The 23,171-nt window shown below is 39.5% G+C and overlaps 1 protein-coding gene across 1 annotated transcript in view; it reads left to right on the top strand.

The window, feature by feature from the left end:
- Positions 1-16,501: 16,501 nt before the first annotated feature.
- kntc1 (kinetochore associated 1) overlaps positions 16,502-23,171 on the top strand; it is a 57,202-nt gene continuing 50,532 nt past the window's right edge. The window contains exons 1-6 of the mRNA XM_081364816.1: positions 16,502-16,875; positions 17,853-17,973; positions 18,076-18,191; positions 18,604-18,685; positions 18,815-18,927; positions 19,512-19,622. Of these exons, the coding sequence (XP_081220942.1) occupies positions 16,744-16,875; positions 17,853-17,973; positions 18,076-18,191; positions 18,604-18,685; positions 18,815-18,927; positions 19,512-19,622 (675 nt within the window). The 5' untranslated portion in view covers positions 16,502-16,743. The remainder of the gene's footprint in view (positions 16,876-17,852; positions 17,974-18,075; positions 18,192-18,603; positions 18,686-18,814; positions 18,928-19,511; positions 19,623-23,171) is intronic.

Genomic DNA, 23,171 nt, shown 5'->3' with positions numbered 1-23,171 from the left:
GGAGCCGGTAGTGTCTGTTCCTGAGCCGGAGCCGGTAGTGTCTGTTCCTGAGCCGGTAGTGTCTGTTCCTGAGCCGGTAGTGTCTGTTCCTGAGCCGGAGCCGGTAGTGTCTGTTCCTGAGCCGGAGCCGGTAGTGTCTGTTCCTGAGCCGGAGCCGGTAGTGTCTGTTCCTGAGCCGGAGCCGGTAGTGTCTGTTCCTGAGCCGGAGCCGGTAGTGTCTGTTCCTGAGCCGGAGCCGGTAGTGTCTGTTCCTGAGCCGGAGCCGGTAGTGTCTGTTCCTGAGCCGGAGCCGGTAGTGTCTGTTCCTGAGCCGGAGCCGGTAGTGTCTGTTCCTGAGCCGGAGCCGGTAGTGTCTGTTCCTGAGCCGGAGCCGGTAGTGTCTGTTCCTGAGCCGGAGCCGGTAGTGTCTGTTCCTGAGCCGGAGCCGGTAGTGTCTGTTCCTGAGCCGGAGCCGGTAGTGTCTGTTCCTGAGCCGGAGCCGGTAGTGTCTGTTCCTGAGCCGGAGCCGGTAGTGTCTGTTCCTGAGCCGGAGCCGGTAGTGTCTGTTCCTGAGCCGGAGCCGGTAGTGTCTGTTCCTGAGCCGGAGCCGGTAGTGTCTGTTCCTGAGCCGGAGCCGGTAGTGTCTGTTCCTGAGCCGGAGCCGGTAGTGTCTGTTCCTGAGCCGGAGCCGGTAGTGTCTGTTCCTGAGCCGGAGCCGGTAGTGTCTGTTCCTGAGCCGGAGCCGGTAGTGTCTGTTCCTGAGCCGGAGCCGGTAGTGTCTGTTCCTGAGCCGGAGCCGGTAGTGTCTGTTCCTGAGCCGGAGCCGGTAGTGTCTGTTCCTGAGCCGGAGCCGGTAGTGTCTGTTCCTGAGCCGGAGCCGGTAGTGTCTGTTCCTGAGCCGGAGCCGGTAGTGTCTGTTCCTGAGCCGGAGCCGGTAGTGTCTGTTCCTGAGCCGGAGCCGGTAGTGTCTGTTCCTGAGCCGGAGCCGGTAGTGTCTGTTCCTGAGCCGGAGCCGGTAGTGTCTGTTCCTGAGCCGGAGCCGGTAGTGTCTGTTCCTGAGCCGGAGCCGGTAGTGTCTGTTCCTGAGCCGGAGCCGGTAGTGTCTGTTCCTGAGCCGGAGCCGGTAGTGTCTGTTCCTGAGCCGGAGCCGGTAGTGTCTGTTCCTGAGCCGGAGCCGGTAGTGTCTGTTCCTGAGCCGGAGCCGGTAGTGTCTGTTCCTGAGCCGGAGCCAGTGTCTGTTCCTGAGCCGGAGCCAGTGTCTGTTCCTGAGCCGGAGCCAGTGTCTGTTCCTGAGCCGGAGCCAGTGTCTGTGTCTGTTCCTGAGCCGGAGCCAGTGTCTGTGTCTGTTCCTGAGCCGGAGCCAGTGTCTGTGTCTGTTCCTGAGCCGGAGCCAGTGTCTGTTCCTGAGCCGGAGCCAGTGTCTGTGTCTGTTCCTGAGCCGGAGCCAGTGTCTGTGTCTGTTCCTGAGCCGGAGCCAGTGTCTGTTCCTGAGCCGGAGCCAGTGTCTGTTCCTGAGCCGGAGCCAGTGTCTGTGTCTGTTCCTGAGCCGGAGCCAGTGTCTGTGTCTGTTCCTGAGCCGGAGCCAGTGTCTGTGTCTGTTCCTGAGCCGGAGCCAGTGTCTGTTCCTGAGCCGGAGCCAGTGTCTGTGTCTGTTCCTGAGCCGGAGCCAGTGTCTGTTCCTGAGCCGGAGCCAGTGTCTGTTCCTGAGCCGGAGCCAGTGTCTGTTCCTGAGCCGGAGCCAGTGTCTGTTCCTGAGCCGGAGCCAGTGTCTGTTCCTGAGCCGGAGCCAGTGTCTGTGTCTGTTCCTGAGCCGGAGCCAGTGTCTGTGTCTGTTCCTGAGCCGGAGCCAGTGTCTGTGTCTGTTCCTGAGCCGGAGCCGGTAGTGTCTGTTCCTGAGCCGGAGCCAGTGTCTGTTCCTGAGCCGGAGCCAGTGTCTGTTCCTGAGCCGGAGCCAGTGTCTGTTCCTGAGCCGGAGCCAGTGTCTGTTCCTGAGCCGGAGCCAGTGTCTGTTCCTGAGCCGGAGCCAGTGTCTGTTCCTGAGCCGGAGCCAGTGTCTGTGTCTGTTCCAGTTCCTGTGTCTGTGTCTGTTCCTGAACCGGTGGTGTCTGTGTCTGTTCCTGAACCTGAGTCGGTGGTGCCAGTTCCAGTGCCAGTTCTGGTGGTACCAGTTCCAGTGCCAGTTCTGGTGGTACCAGTTCCAGTGCCAGTTCCGGTGGTGCCAGTTCCAGTGCCTGAGCCGTTGGTGTCTGTTCCAGTTCCTGCGCCGTGGCCGCCCGAGGGGTCTTCACCGCCGTGGCCGCCCGAGGGGTCTTCACCGCCGTGGCCGCCCGAGGGGTCTTCACCGCCCTTGCCGCCCGAGAGACAGTCTCCGCCCTGGCCGCCCGAGGGACAGTCTCCGCCCTGGCCGCCCGAGGGAGAGTCTCCGCCCTGGCCGCCCGAGGGAAAGTCTCCGCCCTGGCCGCCCGAGGGAAAGTCTCCGCCCTGGCCGCCCGAAGGATCGTCTTCGCCATGGCCGCCCGATGGGCCGTCTGGGCATCTGCTTTGCCCTGGCTACCGGCTAAGTCATCACCCCCTGTTTCTGTTCCCCTCCATGGTCCTGGCCCTCCATCCCTCCCCCTGATCCTCCACCGTTTCACCTTCCTCCTGGACTTTTGTTGGGTTTTGTTTTTTGTTATGTCTTGGAGCGTCTGGTAGCCGCTCCGTAGAGGGGGGGTTATGTCACAGTGTCTGGTTTATGTTCCTTGGGTCACCACTAGATGTCCTCCTTCCTCACGGTGTCATCCACATATTGAACTACATTCCCCACAATCCTTGTCTGTACCAATCACTGTTAATTACACTCAGCTCTCCGTCATCATTGTTTCAGCTGTTCCCTGTTTCATTGTTAGTTCCCTGTGTATAAAATCCTGTCTGTTTTTGTATGTGTTACGGAGTCCTTGTATTTATCACGCCACTTCTGTGTTCTGTTTCCTGCCTGTTCTTGCTTGTATCTTGTTTTGGACTGCTTATTTGGATTTTGACCCCTGCCTGGACTGGTTTATGATTACGGATTTTCCTTATTAAAACTTACTGCTATTGGATCTTCTCCCTGTTTCTTGTGTGGATCGTGACACCCTGTGCATTAAAAAGTGATGCTGAGGGGTAATGTCCAAGCTAAAGATGTGATGAGTTGGGTATGAGAATGTGTTGGCTGGTCTGGTTGCAGTGATGTCTTTGGAAGCCCATTGAATAGTAAATTGATTGATGCATAGAAGTCACATGGACGTGTTGAAGTTTGCATTGGCACAAAGATTAGAGTCAGAAACTGAGGCATTGTAGCAAAATTTTACTTAGAAAATGAGACCCGAAAACGGTTCATGCTGGCAGCCTAGACTAACCAGGATGAGAGTCCTGCACGCGGGCACTGGTACTAATACTTGATGTAAAGGGTGAAATAACATTTATTGTCATTTGCTGTGCAGATGAGGGTCGGGAATCAATAGACATGGGCGGACTACAGGTCCAGTAATGATCTACGGTACCCACTGATAGGAACTGCTTTCAAACGGTCCCATGTTTGTCACATTCTGTAGTCTGAAGACTGTCAAAGATTTCTAATTACAAGGCGATTTGCAGCATTTAGCATTGTCTTTGCTCTCAAGTGCTCTTTGAAGCAAAGAAAAACAGTATTGGTTACACTTTATTTTGATGGTCCCTTTTAGACATTCTGCTGACTATAAGTAACATTGCACCTACATGTCAAGTGTATTCATTAGAGTATTTCATTAGAGTATTATTTGAGTATTCTGTTGGGGTGGGGGTAAGTAGGATAAGGGGTTATGGTTAGTACAATAAGATGAAATGTACTTGCAAAATTAATTATAGTCAGTAGAATGTCTATTGGGATACCATCACAATAAAGTGTTAGCAGACAGTTTGTTAATATTCAAATACTCTTATGAGAGTTAGTTGACAACTTTTGTTAGTCAACAGAATGTCTAAAGGGGGTCATCAAATAAGCTTAGACAAATGAACAAGTTTAAACAAGATGGACATTTAAGGGACAATGTACAATCTTATAATTTATTACACAAATCTCTTTGCCTCAAAAGAAAGTTATTTGGAGTCTAAAATTGTAATCTAAATTTAATTTAATCTTTTGAGTCAGTTTGAGCTGCAGTAAAGTAGGGTAGACAGTGTTTTGAACCAAGGAATCAATCATACTGCGAGCATTGGCTCGAGAATGGGGCACTGCCTCCAAAATGATGGCCAGGGGTTCATGATAAACACACTTGACAGGGAGGTAATTGAATCCACACAAGCTTTATTGAACACACAAGCTGAAGCAGAGGTAAACAGGTGAGTGAGTAGTTATCAAGTTTGTGGATGGAATGCAGATAATAATGAAATGTCTCTCTTACAGGTGATAGACAGAAGGAGTGGATGGATTGTTGAAGCACACACCTAAGAAGGTATGTGGGAGACAAGCACAGGTAAGTATCACTTGGAAATCTACAAGAGAAGAATCACAGGAACCAGAGTTAAGGTGACAAATCACAGGTAAGGGTCCATGTCCTAGTTCAAGGCCAGACATCAAGTAAACTGAGGTGTGTGCTTATATGTGGTGGCTGATGAGGTGAGTATTTGTGACAGGTGTCATTGATTAGAACTTGGGTGACTTGGATCATTAAATGGTGGTGGTGAGAGAGCCTGGTGAACCCATGACAAGGGGTTCTCAACTCCTGCCCTCGAGGTCCACTTTCCTGCAGAGATTAGCTCTAAACCTAATCAAACGCACCTGAACAAGCAAATCACGATCCTCAGGATTACTAAAAAGCTACTGGGAGTTAAGTTTGATAGTCCTTTGGTCCAGCAGCTCCTCTACAGGATGGAGAGAGGCTCTTGCTTTTAGAGTGTGGACTGGTCATAGTGAGGTTTTATTATAGTCTTATTAAGTATGAAACTCTAGATGGTGCAGGCTGATGGGTCCTTAATGCAACCTGCTGACAATTACATTGTTAACTATACGGTACAACCTGATTGGTTCCTGTTGCATTGAGCTTGCTGCTGATCATTTAAAGGGTTAATTCGCCCAAAAATGAAATTTCTGTCATTAATTACTCACCCTCATGTCGTTTCAAACCCCATACGACCTTCGTTCATCTTCTGAACACAAATTAAGATATTTTTGGTGAAATCCGAGAGGTTTCTGACCCCATATAGACAGCAACATCATTGGAACATTCAAGGCCTAGAAAAGTAGTAAAGACATCATTAAAATAGTTAATGTGTCTACAGTGGTTCAACCTTAATGTTATGAAGTGGCGAGAATACTTTTTGTACGCAATTTTGTGCGCAAAATTGAGAACAATTTATTTTTTATAGATATCATACAGGGTCATTATTGGAAATCACATAATCCTATTGGGAATTACATGTTCCAAAATATTAGATTGATCTAGTTTTGAACCATTAGGTTTAGTTTGATGTTGGAATCCTAAATGACAATTCCCTGTAGGGTTCTAAAGAACTGATTCCAAATAATTCCCAGAGGGGAATAATTCATAAAAAATTAATGTGCACAAATAATTAATGTGGAAATGGAAATTCCAATTTCCTTTATACATTCCTTTCACCATTCACAGATTAGAAAAAACAGCACTTAAAACAAGACAGTTGTGGAATAAGGTTTCGAGTGACTTTGGGAGACATACTAAGAAGAGTGGGACAACCAATACGTATTCTATTAAGAAGCGGTTAAGGACACCCTTGGAGGGTGTTTAGAATTGTATTTCTCAGACAGAGTTGAGAGAGAGAAAGAGGTGAACTGGTTGAGCAGAATAAAAAAGATGACAGTAGAAGGGAGAGATACGGATGTAAGGGGCATAGAAACAAAAGCAGGGGAAAATGGGGGGGGGGGTATAATGAGAGAAAATGCAGTCCACTCCATAGCTGAAAGAAATGTTTTATTCATGCCGAGGCCGTAGATGCAAGACATGACAGAACAGAGGATTGCAAAAAAGAGGGATGAATACCATTACAGTCTAGCAAACACCACTGAAATATAAATAACTTGTTTACTACTCACAGAATTATCAGCTTTGTTATTAGTAAAAAAAAAAATCAGTTTATCTTGTCAAGTTAATCTAGGATTTTATTTCATTCTTAAAATGTTTATGAGTAGCCTAGTATCAAGGACTTTAACATTGCATTTATTTAGGATTTTCTGGCCATTCTCTTCTAATAGTGAATACGGTCATTTTTTTGTAATTTTTTTATTGTGGATTTTGAATGCTGTTAGATGTTTTGCTGTAGTTTTGCTATGCTTATCACCTTTGAGGAGTTCACCATTATAGTTAACAGGCTATGCCATTCCATCACTATTTGACATGCACCTTCCTTCTCTCTTATTGAAAATGCTGTGAGCATCGCCACTCTCTCAGCTCACGTAGAAGGATGCTGGAAACACCTGAGCAGACAAGAAAAATGATCCTCATTTTCCAAAGGGCTGCAAGTCAGCCGGGAATGTCTATTATTCCATCGACACTGTCTGTATTAAGTTATTTCCCTCTCTAAATACAAAAAAAGTTCATGAATATCTATTGAGTTCCAGGTGCGGACTCAGGAGGTTTTTCTTCACCACAATACTGTTCTCTTGCGAGAGATTGAGACCCTATATTCTACCTCGCTAACTTTTTTTCTCCTGAAATTGAAGTCGACAATAGTATTGGAAATTGCCTTATAAATCCTTTGAGAAAAGCACCACTACATTTTTTTTTTTTTTTTTTTTCATGAGAGGGTTAAAGATGTTCTTTGTGTTTTCACCATCTTGTCTCTTGGATTTGATTGCTGGGCAATCCTACACCTGTTCCCTTGTGTCAGCCGAGGCTCATGAGAGAGATTTTAATGTGCTCCAAAGCCTGTGAGAATGGCAGCATGCCAGGACTTGACTGGAGGGTGATGCTGAGTGGAGCTACAAGCTGTTCATGCGCTCCCTCAATCATTTAGGTAAATAATATCATAAATAAAAGGGCCTGGGAGAGCTAGCACAATGAGGAATTGAAGAGGGATGAAGGGAAAGAGAAATGTTGATACAGTACAAGAAGGGAGGAAATCAGCTACTGTATGCCTATGAGCTACCAGGGTGATCGTATTTGCTCCCTGGGATTTTACCTTTACCTTTGTAAGGGCAATTTGTAAAATTACCTTTTGAAATGTGTCTTAAATGTGTCAACTATTTAATGTGTCAACTATTCAAATTTACAAAATAGAAGCTCTTTTATATTTTTGCATTTAATTATTAAACATTCTTTTGGGGATTCTTGTTTTTATATATTAATGTCTACACTGAAAACAAATTGTGTAGGATTTTTTGGAACAATTTGTACACAGTAAATTCACAAATAATTACAAGAAATGGCAGTAGCACAAATTGTGTAGGATTTTTTGGAACAATTTGTACACAGTAAATTCACAAATAATTACAAGAAATGGCAGTAGCACAGTGAATTTAAATGTGAAATTTTGAAGTAAAGGCAGGAAAAAATTCTTGCTCCTTAACATTTTAATTTGCGGTGCTGATATTTAATTACCTGCTATTCAGTCCTTGACTGTGTGATGTGATAATTTAACTCACACATCCTTGCTTCCTCTATCTTTCCTTTTCCCAACAAATCCCCCACCCCCACTTTAACACTCTTCACACACATCTTTCACATCCTCCAACACACAGCCACACATGTTGCCTCTTGTCAGTTCCCTCTTCGCTAGCGTGATCACACTAATGCTAAAGAGGTGATTGTGTGGAAGAAACAGTATCTTACTGTTACTCAGCATGTACGTGGATATGCAAAAACAAAGAGCCAGAAACAAAGAAAAAGATGCAACCTAAAAATAAACCTTAAAAAGCCAAGACAAAACTGAAATTGACATTATCCTCATTGTATAAAAAAGAAAAAAAAAACATGTATGGATTATGAGTATTTTGTATAAGTCATTTCATTTTCCAGTAAATGTTCCACAAAAAGTCAAGTCCATTAATTATATTTTTGTCTTATAGATATAAACGATAGGGAAATAGTTCCCCAAAAATCAACGTTGTGACATTATTTACTTAATTACTTTCCTTCATTACATCATTTCATATCATTTCAATCCTGCACACTAAAATGTTTTTTTCTTCTTCTGTGCAACAGAAAAGTAAAGATATCAACTATTTTCCATACAACAGTTCATAGTGACCAAAAAACACCATAAAACATGTTTGATTATAAGTCTTCAGAAAGACAAGATGTATTGAGCTTGACAAATGTAGTATGGAAAAAAAAATTCTTCAAAATGTCTCCTTTTGTTTTACACAGCATATATAACAACAGCATGTTTAGAACATAACACGAGGGCAAGCAAAATTATCTTTACATTTAACTGAATTGATTAATTTTATTCACTGGGAATAAAATACTTTTAATAAAAAATGTAATCTCTTAAATCTTACTGCTGGCACAAAGTAAACAATACCAATCTTACCATGCCAATGAGTAAAAAATGAATGCTTTATCTATACTTTCTATACACATTTTCCTTTCTCTGCCTCCCTCTCTTTCTTGCTGTCACTCTCTCTCTCCCTGGTTTTTGCCTTGCTGCTATGTCTCATTTGAATAATTCAGCACAGTACTAGTATTCTCCAGGGATCCATTGTCTCAGTGTGGCAGTCAAGCAAAAGAGAGAGAGAGAGTGGAAAGGAGCAAAGAAGGAAGGGCAAAAGCCATAGCAGTGAGGTTTTCTTGCCTGCTTGCCTGACTGTGTAAATCAGTCCTAATGAGCCGGTGAAATGGCAGATAGTCCAACACGCGCACACACACAGCAGCCATCATATCTTCCAGAAGCTTAAGGTATTGACTGCTCACCTGACCTTCTCCTTATTCCTCTACTTCCATCTCTGTACCTTTTCTCTGCCTTTTCGACTCAATTCAAGCCAATTATGGTGGCAAACAAGATACAGAACTGTATTTAAATGAATTTAAAGAAGCAGAATTATATTGTAATGAATTCAAATATATTAATTTAGCTGCTGTAAGTTCAGATTTTAATAATGCACTTAAGTCTTAAGACATCTTAAATGTCATCATAACACAACAAATATGTAAAAAAAAAAAAAAAAAAAAAAAAAAAAAAAAACATTAGCTAGATCCATCCATCCATTTTCCTGCTTAGCATTCCACATGTCCTTTTCCTCTAGTTCCTCTTGATGTGATACCAGGGCGCTCCCAGGACTGCTGTGAGATAAAATTCCTCCAGTGTGTCCTGTGTCTGCTTGGGGTCAGTTTGGCATGTCCTGAAACACCTTTACTGGAAGACATCCCGGATAGATCCTGACTAGATGCATAAACCATCTCAACCTCTCGGATATCTGAGCTTTGCATCTGGAATCTCAGGAATAGCCCAGATACCCTACAGAGAAAGCATTCACTTTCAGTCACTACCCACAACTCATGAGTTTCATGACTATAGTTGAGGGTGGGAACACAGATAGACTCATAAATTGAGAGCTTTGCCTTCATGCTCAAATTCCTCTTTGCAGCTTCCTGCATTATAACAGTCACTGCACCCATCTGCCTATCAAGCTCATTCTCCAACCTGCCATCACTTGTGTACAAGACCCCGAGATACTTGAAGTCCTCCACTTAGAGAAGCAACTCACCCCCTTCCCGAAGAGGGCAATCCACCTTTTCCAGCCAAGAACCTGGCCTTGGATTTGGAGGTGTTTTTCCTCATCCTCACCACTTTAGAGTTGGTTGTCTAATGGTTTGCAATAACCTCTTTGAGGCAGACACAAAGTCCTTCTCTATGGCTTTTCCCACAGCCAAGTTTTTGCTTCGACTACTGCAGCTGCAGCTTCTAGCTTGCCATACCTGTCTATTGCATCTGAAGTCCCGCAGGTTAAACAATCCTGAAAGGTGTCCTTCTTCCACCTAACAGCTGTTGGTGTCCACCAACGTCTTTTTGGGGTTGCCACCATGACACCAACAAACTTCCAGCCACAGCTCAAAGTAGCTTCTTCTGCAATGAAGCCTTTAGAAAACCCACTTGAACTCCATGTCTCTGTGACCAGGGATTTAGATTTACCACCAGGAACACATTAGGGGGTTCTTCTATTTACTTTAAGTTTATTCATTTAATGATGTCAAATAAAAACAATATATTTTCAAATGTTGTCTATCAATTTAATTGAAAAGAAACAGTTCCAGTTTTCAATGTTCACAAAAGAACCACAAAAGAGTAAAAAGCAAATTCAACAAATGAGGTTAAACCACCTCACCGCATTACATTACTCAGATTGCAATTAACTCTGTGATACACTGTACGCTTGAGTATCACAGTCCATTGTGTGTAACAAACACAATACTCTAAAACACAAAAATACAAGAACCGTTTCAAAATGCAAAAACTGGAAAATCAAAAATAAGAGTATAATGCAACAATTCCAAAACTTTACAATACAATACAACAGTGGGAATACTGTACAAAGAGAACAAAACAACATAAGTAATTTTTTTTTAAATTACCCATACATATCATTTGAGAGAAATTAGAGAAAATAGCACTCACATACAGTAACAATCAGCTCCTACACACCACCACATTCACTTCACGAGTGCTGAAATCCCCAACATTATGTTGCACACTGTGTAAATAATCACATCAAATAATTATCACATGAAAAGCACATTCAACATTTGAAAAAAAAAATGAAGTGTGTATAACATTTGGCATAACGCCAAATAAACTGGTCTACACCGCATGGTGTGACGTCATATTATTATGTTGTGACATTACACACAACATAACTTTTCAAATATGAGTTCTCAGAATTAACACAACAAAATATGCATCCACAAATGGTATTTATCAAAAATATATTCACAAACATTGTATTTACTAGTGATGGGACGGTTGATACAAGGGCTCCGATACTCAAAGCATTATTGTATCACACACTGTACCGATGCTGCTTGTCCCGAAATGACAATACCACGTGAGTGATGACGTTTGAAGCTTCGAAAGTCATGTGGTATCTGAAGGTCAGGACAGCTGGTTTGAAAAAATTGGCGCTTCGCGGGAATCGCTACTCCATCAGATGCATAAAAAGGGAAATGATTATGGAGGAGGCATTGTTTAAATGATTTAGGCCAAACACTTCCCCAAAACATAATTTACTTTCTTTTTTTTTTAAACAACACCCAAAATATTTTTTTCAGTTACAAATACTATAATTATGATCACATGTATACTTTATATTATTGATCAGTATGTGAATCCGTTGACCAGGCTTACTTGTGATGGTGCTGTCAAGTAGACTTGCAGTCTGTGAGGTAAACTAAATTCTATTGGCTATTTGAAAAGGCGGAGGAGCCATTCAATATGTCCCGCCTTAGCTTCCTGTTTCAGTGGACATTACGCCAAAGCATCATACAAAGCTGAGCGTTTCAAGGCACTTCAGTGGGCCTTTAAGGGTATTTACCACCCAGTTACATCTCTTTATTGGGATGAAGAAGTTGCTGTTCTGGAGGTTATAGATCTTCTGGACAGGATCCAAACTCTCCCAGTTCCCCCTAACAATCTCTCTGGGTTTCCCTGGTCTGTCCGGCAGTCTCTCCCACCATCTTATGATGGGCCCTACTTATGACCCACTTTTGACGGGCCCCACTTTCGATTCCAATTCTGGAATTGGATACATAAGGTCAAGAATCAGACACTTGTAATAAAATAAAAGTTCGATTCCGCTTATCGATTCTGTGTGCAAACTTTAATGAGATTTCAAACCATTTTCAAGCACAAGAAGACACAAAAGAGAACTCAATTTGTCTTGTAGACACCTATACTCATATAGTGCACAATTTTGAATGAGTTCTCGTACACGTCTTCTTGCGCTTGAATGCACAAATACACAAAAAATTAAGTCAAAATATCCAGTAACACTTTATTTTGATGGTCCCTTTTGAACATTATGTGGCTATATATTATGACTATAGACAATATTATGACTATAAGTAATGTTACACCTATGTGTCAAATAACTCTCATTAAGATATTAGTAAACTGTCTGCTTAATATCTGCTAAGTCTTTATTGTGATGGTTCCAAAACAGACATTCTACTGACTATAAGTAACTTTACAACTATGTCAAATTATTCTGACCCTAACCCTACCAGTCCACTACTCTACTAAGACATAGGTGCAACATTACTTATTGTCAACAGAATGTGTTAAAGGGACCATCAGTCGGTTTTGTCTTAAGTGAATATAAACAGTTGAGAAAGAAAACATAGTTTTTTCAAGTGTTTTTCATGTTTTTCAAGTGCATCCTGAATTTTCGGTTTCGGGTCAGTATATTCATTAACTGTATAGGTGCATCCCCTAACAGTATATTGGATCCTGCATTGGGTCTTAAAGTGAGAGCAGCCTATAAACCTGCTGCAGTCTGTCATTAACATTAATCAAAGAACAAAAAAAAAGAAAATCACTCACTGACGTTGACTGAATAACTTTTGTATCTTCAATTAATGATTAATCTATATTTTATTTATAAAAAGAAAATTATGCAGTGTTATTTTACATTTGATTATACTTTCTGTACCAGAACTTTGTTCAGTTTTTTTATTTATTTGTGCTATTGCTAATTTATTTGCTCTTATTACTGTTTACTTGTCTTTAATAATGTTTGAAATTGATATTGGTTAATACAGTTGTTTTTACTGTGGTATTTTTGTTTAAACCATAGGAAAATGCTATATATCATCACCAGGAATGGATTAATGCATTTATGAATGCGCACCATGCCAGATAGGCTTTGGCCAGAGGAGGACTGATCCCCCATCTGAGCCTGGTTTCTCCCAAGTTTTTTTCTTCTTTATTTCTGTTAACTGATGAAGTTTATAATTCCGGTAGTTTTTTTTTTCCCAAAAACAAAAAATCACATAAACTAAAAAGATTATTTATTATAAAGACCATAAACTAAAAACCTTACATTATTTAATAATGTACAACACTTCCACATTAAGTAACACAAACATAATTTGTTCACATAACTTCAAAAATAGGTTATTTTTATTTTAAGTGACCGAATAAAGTAATCTCAAAGTGATTTTATATGGTTCCCATGGTTCTCAATCTCTCCTCCATTAGGTCCATGCCTTTCTATGACAATAAACACCAACTTATCCATGTTAAACTGGCATTTTTCCACAAACTGCAGATTCCCAGTCTCTTTAGTAGGCTATTAGTTTACCGTGAGACTCTTTGTCAGGTGCATGGATGATGTCATTTGAAATGTTCTCTGCTCCTTTAGTGCCAGCCAGAACAGTGGCTATTTTATGCTGGTATATGGTTTATCCGAATCTGCTCTCCTTACACTATGTTGCATTCACATTATCTGATCTCTACCCCCTTTTTTGGACACAAGATTCACTGGCTCTTTTACCTTCATTTCTGAAGTGATGTGCATTGCCGCCATCTGCTGTTCAACACGTTCGCACTGTGCTTGATTGTCTTTATCAGCAACAAAATCACAATCCTTCTCTCTCTCTCTCTCTCTCTCTCTCTCTCTCTCTCTCTCTCTCTCTCTCTCTCTCTCTGAGTGAATGCTCTTTTAGATTTGCACCTCTGAGTTCTCTGAATTCCAACTTCCACCATCCAAGAGAACCTGCTGATTCTTATAGATGCTTGAAATTCTTTCAAAATACTACTAATAATAATAATAACAACAAAAAACTCACAACATTCAATTAAGGTCTGGTTCCAGGAGGCATGAAAAATCAGATTTTTCTTATCTTATTGAAAACATCTGATATATTTCCTTTCTGAATATTTCAGGTTTGTAAATTATATTTATTTCATGTGAAAATTATCCTTTTTGATTCATTCTTCTACAAAATGAGTGTAATGTGTTTGTAAAGACATTATTCTAGGTTTTGGAAATAGGCTAATTGCTTCCTTGCTTTAGAAAAGAAAGTTCCCTTTCGAGTGAACTCGCGCTGCGTCGATGACGCTTTGGGAACGCATCTGCGTGATTGCGTCTAAAGCACGAGTGTCAACTAGTCCAATGGCGAGACAGAATGTCACGGGTGGGTCTCTAGGAAAGGATAAAAGCACATCTGAAATGACAGGCGTCAGCCTCAGCAAGTCTTCTGTGTTCAACTGTGTGTCTTAGTTATTGTTATCTGTCCCGATTTAGTGCAGTACACAAAATCACACTTATTTTGGCGAACCAAACATGCAAACAGTGTGCTTCTCACTGCCTGCGCTTCCTAACGGGTGGGGATGCACACGACTTGTGTGATGTGTTTGGGAGCGGATCATGCTCTGTCAGCCTTCGAGGGGACTGCGAGCATTGTGAGAGGCTGCCGCTCTCCACTCCTCTCCCGCCTGTCACTTTTCGAGGAAAGTGTTCAGGTTTGCGTTCCTCATTCTGGCCCCGCTGCTGCCGAGGCAAATGGATCTCTCGGAGGGATTAGAGACGGGCGCATACTTCCATGGACACATTCTTCCTAACTTTCACATACTTCCATGTCTCCATCCTTCCACAAAACAGGAAGTTCTTGAGGTTTGCTTTTGGGGGCGAAGCAGTATAGGGTTCTTCCATTCGGTCTAGCTCTATCACCCCAAACGTTCACATCTTAGTTGGGTCTGATAAAGAGTGTGAAGAGTGTGCATTCTCTATTACAGAGGACCACCTTTCTTGGTGTGGTGTGGGATATGTAAGGAAGTAAATAATTAAATAATTAAAGGGGATTTTAGGGAATAAGAAAAAGCCATAAAAAGTGTCAAATAAGTTATATGTCTAATTGCGCTTGCAGGTTCACCACCTGGTCCCGAAAGGGAGTGGGAACCTTGGGCACATATCCAGGCCAGGGTCTCAGGATAATGTGAGAGTTGGCCGGCCCAAATTCCAGGCACGATTCGTCGACCGAAAATGCGTGCAGGTCCCCTACCCTCTTGATAGAGGCCAAAGCAAGCAGGAAAACTGTTTTTATAGACAGGACTTTTAACTCTGCTGCCTGCAGTGGCTCAAAGGGAGGTCTCTGCAGTGCCGTCAGCACCAGAGATAAGTCCCAAGAGGGTATAGAGAGAGGGAGGGAGAGAGGGAGAGAGGGAGAGAGGGAGGGAGGGATGGAGGAGGGGGGGGGGCTACACGATCAGGCCGTGCTTTCCCACGGATCACCCATCAACTGCATCGTGATGTGCGGCAATAGAGGCAACATACGAAGAGTTCAGATGCAAAAGTCTCTAAGTGCCATCTGAAATTTTCTTCTAGAATGATCATTTTTATCAAGCTCGTATATTCAAGTTCAATAATTTCACTTAAATGGCAATGCAAATTACCTAATAATTGTCATTTAAGTGAAGTTACTTAAATTAAATATACAAGCTTTATAAAAATGATCATTCTAGAGGAAAATTTCAGATGGCACTTAGAGGCTTTTGCATCTGAACTCTTCATACACTTTGAGTGTGGAGGGAGACAGCCATCGCTGCAGCACCTCTTGCAGGAAGGAAAGCACATTACCGATCAAACAAAAAACAAGAAAACATATCATTTCCTGTGTTAAAATGAAAACCTGAAATATTGAATTGCATACTTCAATAAATAAAGAATAATATAATAAAGAAATAAATAATATTTAGATTGTTTTTAAATAAATTAGTATTATAGTTCATATTTTCTGATTTTCATAGTATGTGTATGAATTCCGGTATACTTTTACCATTAAGTGACATATCAACCATTTGGTAGAAGCCGATATTTAAAAAATTATGGGATGTGCTGAAAAAAAAAATACATTGAGTGTGGTAACTAGCGACATGAGGAGATATGCCCTTTCTTGGTGGGGCAGTTAAAGTTTAATTTTTAATTTAAATTTTTTCTGCTTAATGGCTTTTCATTAAACTCACAAACTCAGTTGTGGGGGGGTTGGGGGGAGATACAGTCTTTGTATTTTTATATCAATATACAAGATTATCCTACTGAAATCAATGTGATAAACAAGTTAGGTCAAAAGTAAAGTAATCAAAAACAAGTCAGAATACATTATGAAAAATGGATTACATTAATTAAACTACAATTTTTGTTATGCATGTCATTTGGAATCAGTAACTGACTTCAATTTGTAAGTAATCTACCCAGCACTGTTAAGCGTAGAATAAATGACATAATAATAATACTCTGCAAAGAAATGGATACTCTGCTCTCAATAGATCATTTTATATAATAGGAAAGCATGATTCTGGCAATTATAATAAGAATGAGAATCTGAAATAGAAAGAATCCAACACAGAGAAGAATTAAAACCTCTTGATATCAATTTATATTCTTGTATAGCATATAAACTACTTAAAAGAAATAGCCCACATTTGTGCAACAGAATAAAGATTATGTTATACATGTAGACTATTTTTTCCCAGTACTTTCATATATCAACGCGTCACGCTCCAGCCCAGTAGATGGCGGAAATGCACCTATAGCTTCACAACCGCCGTAAAACCTAGTACAAGAAGACGAAGAAGACATCGGCGCCAAATTTCAGCGTTCATGGCGGAGTTTGCTTTCACTTGCTGATGTGTAGATTTTATGCAATCATATCTAAGTATTTTTAAGAAATTGTACTAAATGGCAAATCGTCTGGAAACGCCTGTGACATTTTGCGCCTTTTAATTCGAAGTGTCATGCCGGTCGATAGTTAATATCACGCGTCGCGTTTCACCTAAGTTAACTAACAAGCGTCAATAATGTGGAATAACGTCGAACTTCTGCTGAACGAGGACACTAACACAGTCCGACTGTACAGCGATGCTGAACAAGAGTCCGGGAACGCGTTATATCAAGTGGATACCTTGGTTAAAATCTCATCCTCCGAAAGGGTTAGCAAAAACTGTCTTTGTTGCAAACTTAACTGCTATAACGAAAAGTGCTCTCATATTGACATGTTTTCGGAACAGTGGCAATGACAGCTGGGTTTTGACGTAACGTACCATTACGATCTCATCAATGTACAGGACGGGTCAAAAGTTTGGAAACATGGCTATTTTCAGTTGTCACTTTAGTTCAGCACTATTTATGCTGATTTGATACTCCGTTATTATCAATGTTGGAAACAGTTGTGCTGCTTAATATTATTTCCAGGATTCATTGATGAATAAAAAGTTAAAAAGAACAGCATTAAAAAAAAATAGAAATCTTTTCTAACAATAAAATCTTTACTATCACTTTGTATCCATTTTATACATACATACATTGCTGATTAAAAGTAATAATTTCTTTCAAAAAGAAAGAAAAAAAAAATGACAGACCCAAACCTTTTGAGTAATTTGTTACAATTTTTTTTTTTTTTACCTTTTATTCATCAAAGAATCCTGAAATATAAAAATATTAAGCTGATAATGACTGAGTATTAAATCAGCATATTAGAATGATCATGTGACACTGAATACACCAGTAATGATGCTGCAAAATTCAAATGTGCATCACAGAAATAAATTATATTTTAAAGTATATTCAAATACAAAACCATTATTTTAAATTGTAATAATTTTTCACGATATTACTGTTTTTTGATCAAATAAATGCAGGCATGATGAGCATAAAAGATTGCCTTCAAAAACATTAAAAATAATAATGTTTCCAAACATTTGACCGGTACTGTATATGTAATAGTTTGTACATATTTGCATTGCATTGATACCTTGTTTAGTGTTTTACACTGAAATTATTATTTTTGTTTCAATATATCTGTATTCGAGTTGTACTATATAGTTTGTATAATGATAATAATAATAATAAATATTGTTTCTTTTCCTTTTGTTGTCATTAGTATTGTTCTTGTTCTTTTATGCTCCAGGTACTGTCTAATCCAAAGGTCTACGCCTCCAGTTCTCCAAACTGCTGTGTTGTTGTTGCTGACACTGCGGTGGTTGTCTTTGATCCTGGTTTTCAGACTGTTCTGATTCACCTGTATTTTGGTAACACAAGCTCTGTCATGCACAGTTAACATTCACTGTCCACAGTACTGTATACAAAATAAGGAAAACATATATCTTTAATTGCTCTCATGTGTGATTCAGACTCCGTAGTAGATGCTGTTACTGCTTGCCCCCAAGGCCAGTTTCTTCTGGTTGGAGAGAGAAATGGAAGTCTGCACATCATCTATGTCCCTCTGAAGAAGACGGTGCTGACCAAAGTAAGCTGGAAAAAATTGAATTGTATTAATTGCTAGTTTGACTCAAATATCACAGAGCTGAAACGAAAGTTGCGATAGTTTATTTATTAATTTTTCTTATGGTGACTTACATCCGAGTGGAACGGCTTCTTGAACAAGAAAAAAATGTTGGACGGGACTTGATTTAGTCCTTCAGGAATCGATTGAATCATTGTGGTTTGTTATTGCTGTGATCTCATGTGAGTGACAGGTTGTCCTCCTGCCTTCGCACCAGTAAACCCAGTAAACACATCAACAGAGTAGAGATGAAGCTGGAAGGGGAATTAAAGAAAAAGATTACAAGGGCACATAATTAAAAAAAAATGTGCATGGATAAAAAAAAGAAAGAAAAGAATTAGCTATTTGATTTCATGGTAACTAATCTTTTTTCCAGACTCTGCACCAACAAAACCCCTCTGATGGTGATGAGACAACCTTTAAGAGCCTAATTCTACACGAGACACCTGGTTCTAAAGGTGAGTTTCTATAAATGCTATAGTAAGCTGTAAAATAAAGATGCTACATATATAGATGTGGCCACTGACAGCATTTCCATAGTCTGTACTTGTTAATTATTAAAACATTTTCTTTCTTTTGTGTTTTAGGAGTGTATGATCTATTTTTCATTGTTAACAATGGTTTCCTACACACGTCGAATGTGGCTTTGGGAAAAATACAGAGCGCGATTGAAAACATGGATCTAGTGGCTTTAAATAAGGTAGATGTTTCAATTAATCAAATGTCTCTAATGTTTTTCACACATTTCTTTTATTAAAGGGATAGTTCACCCACAAATGAAAATGCTGTCATTAATTACTCACCCTCATGTTGTTTCAAACCTGTCACCCCTTCAAGGCCCAGAAAGGTAGTAAAGAAATTGTTAAAACATAGTTAAAATGTTTATGTGAATAAAATAAATTAAATATCTTCATCATTTAAAAGTGATTGTGTCTCTTCAGAAGACTTGGATTAAACCACTCCATTCATATATATTACTTTTACTATTTGTTATGAAAAATTTTGAAGCGTGACATTTTTGGGAGAGTCGGCTTTCATTGGAGGGACACAAATCTCTCAGGTTTTATTAAAAATGTCTTTGTGTGTTATGGAAGATTACAAGTTTTATGGATTCAAAAACTTGAGGGTGGGTAAATGATGATAGAATTTACGTTTTTGGGTAAACGATCCTGTTAAAATGATCATAGCTGGTCAATGGTTGTCACATGAGAAATGAGACCAGTCTAAATCAAAGGAAATGAGAAACAGGAGAAGGGAAAATTAATTATTTTGTTTTCCCTACAGATCCAAGATGATATTCTAATAAACTTCTGCTCTACTGAAGAGATTCATGAAGATGGTTGCATCTCAGCAGGTCTGGTCTGCTTTGGAAGCACAGTCCACCTTCTGATTGGGGTAACTTTGATTCTAAATCTTAAACTCAACTGCATTTTCTCTTCCTTCCCCAAAATAATCTGATGCTTCTTTTCCTCCCGCTTTCCAACTAAATGATTTGCTGTGGAATTATGACATAAATTGATTTCTGAAATACATTTCAGGTGTTAAGGGGTGATCACAGTAAAATTTTCATTCCATTGACTTCCATTTATACTCATTTGAATGCAGGAGATGGGAAACTAAAGCTCTTGTTGAGAAGTTTCACATTTTGCTGCATCCAGAAGTTGCGAATTTGTATCACATGAAGACTTGTGACTAGGGCTGGGTGATAAAACGATAGCAATAATTATCGTGAATTAATTTTCCTCAAAAATGATAACAAGAGTTTGATAAAAAAAGGCGCCCCATTTATCCACTCGGCTCAAAGTTCAAACGGCAGCTCAGAGTGAGCTTACTAGATCAGATGCGTTTACTCGCTGATCGATCAGCAAGTAAACGCACTGTGAGAAACACTGTGCGCATTCTGCGCAACAGTGCAGTCAGAAGGCTTTTCAATCTACAAATCGCCATGGATTTACTGTAGTAACACTAAATGCACCATGGTATTGTGGCAAAAATGTGGGATATTCATATCAAATTTTATGATATATTTAATGTAGATGTATATGTAGCATTTGTGCATTTTTAATAAATGTTTGTAATCTAATGTTTTTTTTTTTTCATAAAAATACCATAGAAACCATTCAGTTACATTTTACCATGGTAGTAAGGTGTTATGCATGGTTTTAATCTGTGGTTACCATGGTCTAAATATATGCTATTATTGAAAATCAGTGGTTAATTTTAATAAAACTCAAACAGTCAAAATATTACAATTTTACCATATAAAAATGGGGTGGTTGTTAAATTTTTTACAGATGTTACTGTTTTTAGGGATGAACAGTTATGAAAATTTTGGTCGATACCGATAATTATATATATTTGAACGCCGATAACCGATATATTGGCCGATAAGTCTAAATCCAAATTTTGATATACTTTGAGAGCCTGATTACAGCCATGTCCAAAAAACTTCAACATAAATAAAAAATATTCAATACAGTAGACTAGTTTGAACCGAGTGTAAGATTCCTTAACTTTTAAAATAAATGTTACACTCTTATGGGCCAACTTTCTTTATAATAAAACAAATGGTAACACTTGCAATAAGGTTTCATTTTGTTAGCATTAGTTAACATGAACCAACAATGAATGAACAATACTTCTACAGGATTTCTAAGACATTTTTAAGATGCAAAGTTTTATAACATAGTTAATGCACTAACATGAACACAAATATTTTAACGACAAAGGTTATTGCTCTCTGTTAGTTCATGTTAGTTAATGCATTAACAAATGAGACCTTATTGTAAAGTGTTACCAAAAAATCTTATTACCTAACAAAAAAATAAAATGCCTAAATAATGCATTGCAAACAATTCACTGAACAACATAACTTAGGCTACATATAAAGAAACAAATTGCATGTGCCATGGATAAATAAAATTAAATCGCCTCCGCATGGACAAGGAAAGGATTTTAATCACCATATTGTTGATAAGAATAATAGGAGAACAATACAATACAAAGTTATTTTTGCACAAAATCACGCACAGATGAACTTGAACTAAATTAGGACAGCCCCAATATATGTGTGTGTATGTATGTATGTATGTGTGTGTGTATATATATATATATATATAAACTTATAATGCAGTTAAATTAGGAATCAAGGCTTCATTGGGACAGCATTCTTGTAATGCACGGAGAAGAGCAATTACACAGATTAAGAGTAGGGGTGGGGGAAAAAATCGATTCTTAGATGAATCGCGATTCGGGACGTGGACGATTCTGAATCGATTCACAAATGTCAAAAATCGATTTTCTAAAAAAAAAAAAAATTCTAATAACGTAACATTGACGGAACGCAAAAGGCGGAACTCTGAAGCGGACGTGCACGTGCGCGGACAGTCTGTGGCGTGCACATAACAGAGACGCGCACATAACGGACGCATGATGGCTAAGCGCCAAATGTGCAATGCCAGTCACAAAAAGTTACATTTTGACTGTAAGTTACTCTCTGCAGATGTTCATTCACTTTCTTTGTATAAGCTGTTTTTGATTGTGGTATACAGCAAACATAACATAACATAACATAACAAGTCATAACTCTTTATTATTTAGTTGTGTACTATAAGTCAAGAGCGACTTTGTATGTTACTAATTATTCAGAATATGCATAAGTCCACAAGCATTATACGTTATGATAGCTTCTGGTACATAATTCTATATTTTTGAACGAAAACTGTTTGTGAATTTGCTACAGCAAAATGTTGTTTTTTTTTGTATGAAGGATTATATTGCTAATTGGAAATAACAAGAGGATGTTGGTTAGAAGTCTATTATTAAATGCTACTATGCTAGAGATTCAGAATATGCTGAAGTTTGTATTAATTTACTACAAGTATGCTGCTAGTACAAGCACACATTTATTTTCCTGTTGGTTCTCAGCAATGTTGGGACATATGCTGGCAAATGTAACCTTACAGTTGACTTGCCAAATCACTTCCATTTGTTTTATTAATAAAATTAATATAGGAAGTATTAGAAGTAATGGTCGTTATGGGTCATCATAAATACTTTGCTTTAAAAGTACCAAGTAAAAACATTTTTTCAATGTTTTTGATAAAAGGCACTTCCCTGAGAATTGAACTTAATAAATGTGAAAAAGACACTTTAATGTCTGTCATTATATTTGTCATTCTGTATAGCAAAGCAGATGAGATCATGATCAGAAACCTGATTAGAAATCATTATGAATAAAATCGAATTGTTTTGAATCGAAAATCTTTTTGAATCGAAAATCGATTTTGAATCGAATCGTGGCCTCAAGAATCGGAATCGAATCGAATCGTGAGATGGTAAAAGATTCCCACCCCTAATGAAGAGCCACTCTTTGGTTTTCAACCACTCAAAGAATCAGACACTGCAGCTTTTTATATAACACATTTCCCGTTAGGAATTATGATACCGCTTGTTTCGTTAGTCCGTTGGGTTGTATTGCTTTCTCACCTCAACCGAACCGCTCCAGAGTTAGTTTCAATCAGGCCGAGACCACCTCGTTCAAGCGATTGTTTTGGTGTGGATCCAAGCCCGATTGCTGTGTTCATAAATGCCTAAATGAACCAAGCTAAGGGAGAAAACACCAGGTTTCGAAACAAAAGTTCCAAACAAGCCATGTGTGAAAACGCCCTTAAAGGAACGCAAACTTTAAATCTGCAGTGTTGCAGTAAAGTGAAGTAGATCGCATATTTTTACATTTTTTAAGTATTATATGTTGAATTATGTTTTTAAGACACTGCAGAGTGACGTCTTATTGCGACTTTTGCAGTGTCCATAAAATTTTGTGTGCTCAAAGTTTAGTGTGACAACGGCTTTACGGCAGACAAGAATGGGTGGGGAAGGAATTAGGTACATCAAGTATAAAAAGAAAACTAAGAATTGACGGCTTAAACAAGTTAATTATCT

The sequence above is a fragment of the Scardinius erythrophthalmus genome (genome assembly GCF_964197995.2).
Source record: "Scardinius erythrophthalmus genome assembly, chromosome: 5".
NCBI lineage: Eukaryota > Metazoa > Chordata > Actinopteri > Cypriniformes > Leuciscidae > Scardinius > Scardinius erythrophthalmus.
This window is presented reverse-complemented; position numbering and strand designations above follow the sequence as displayed.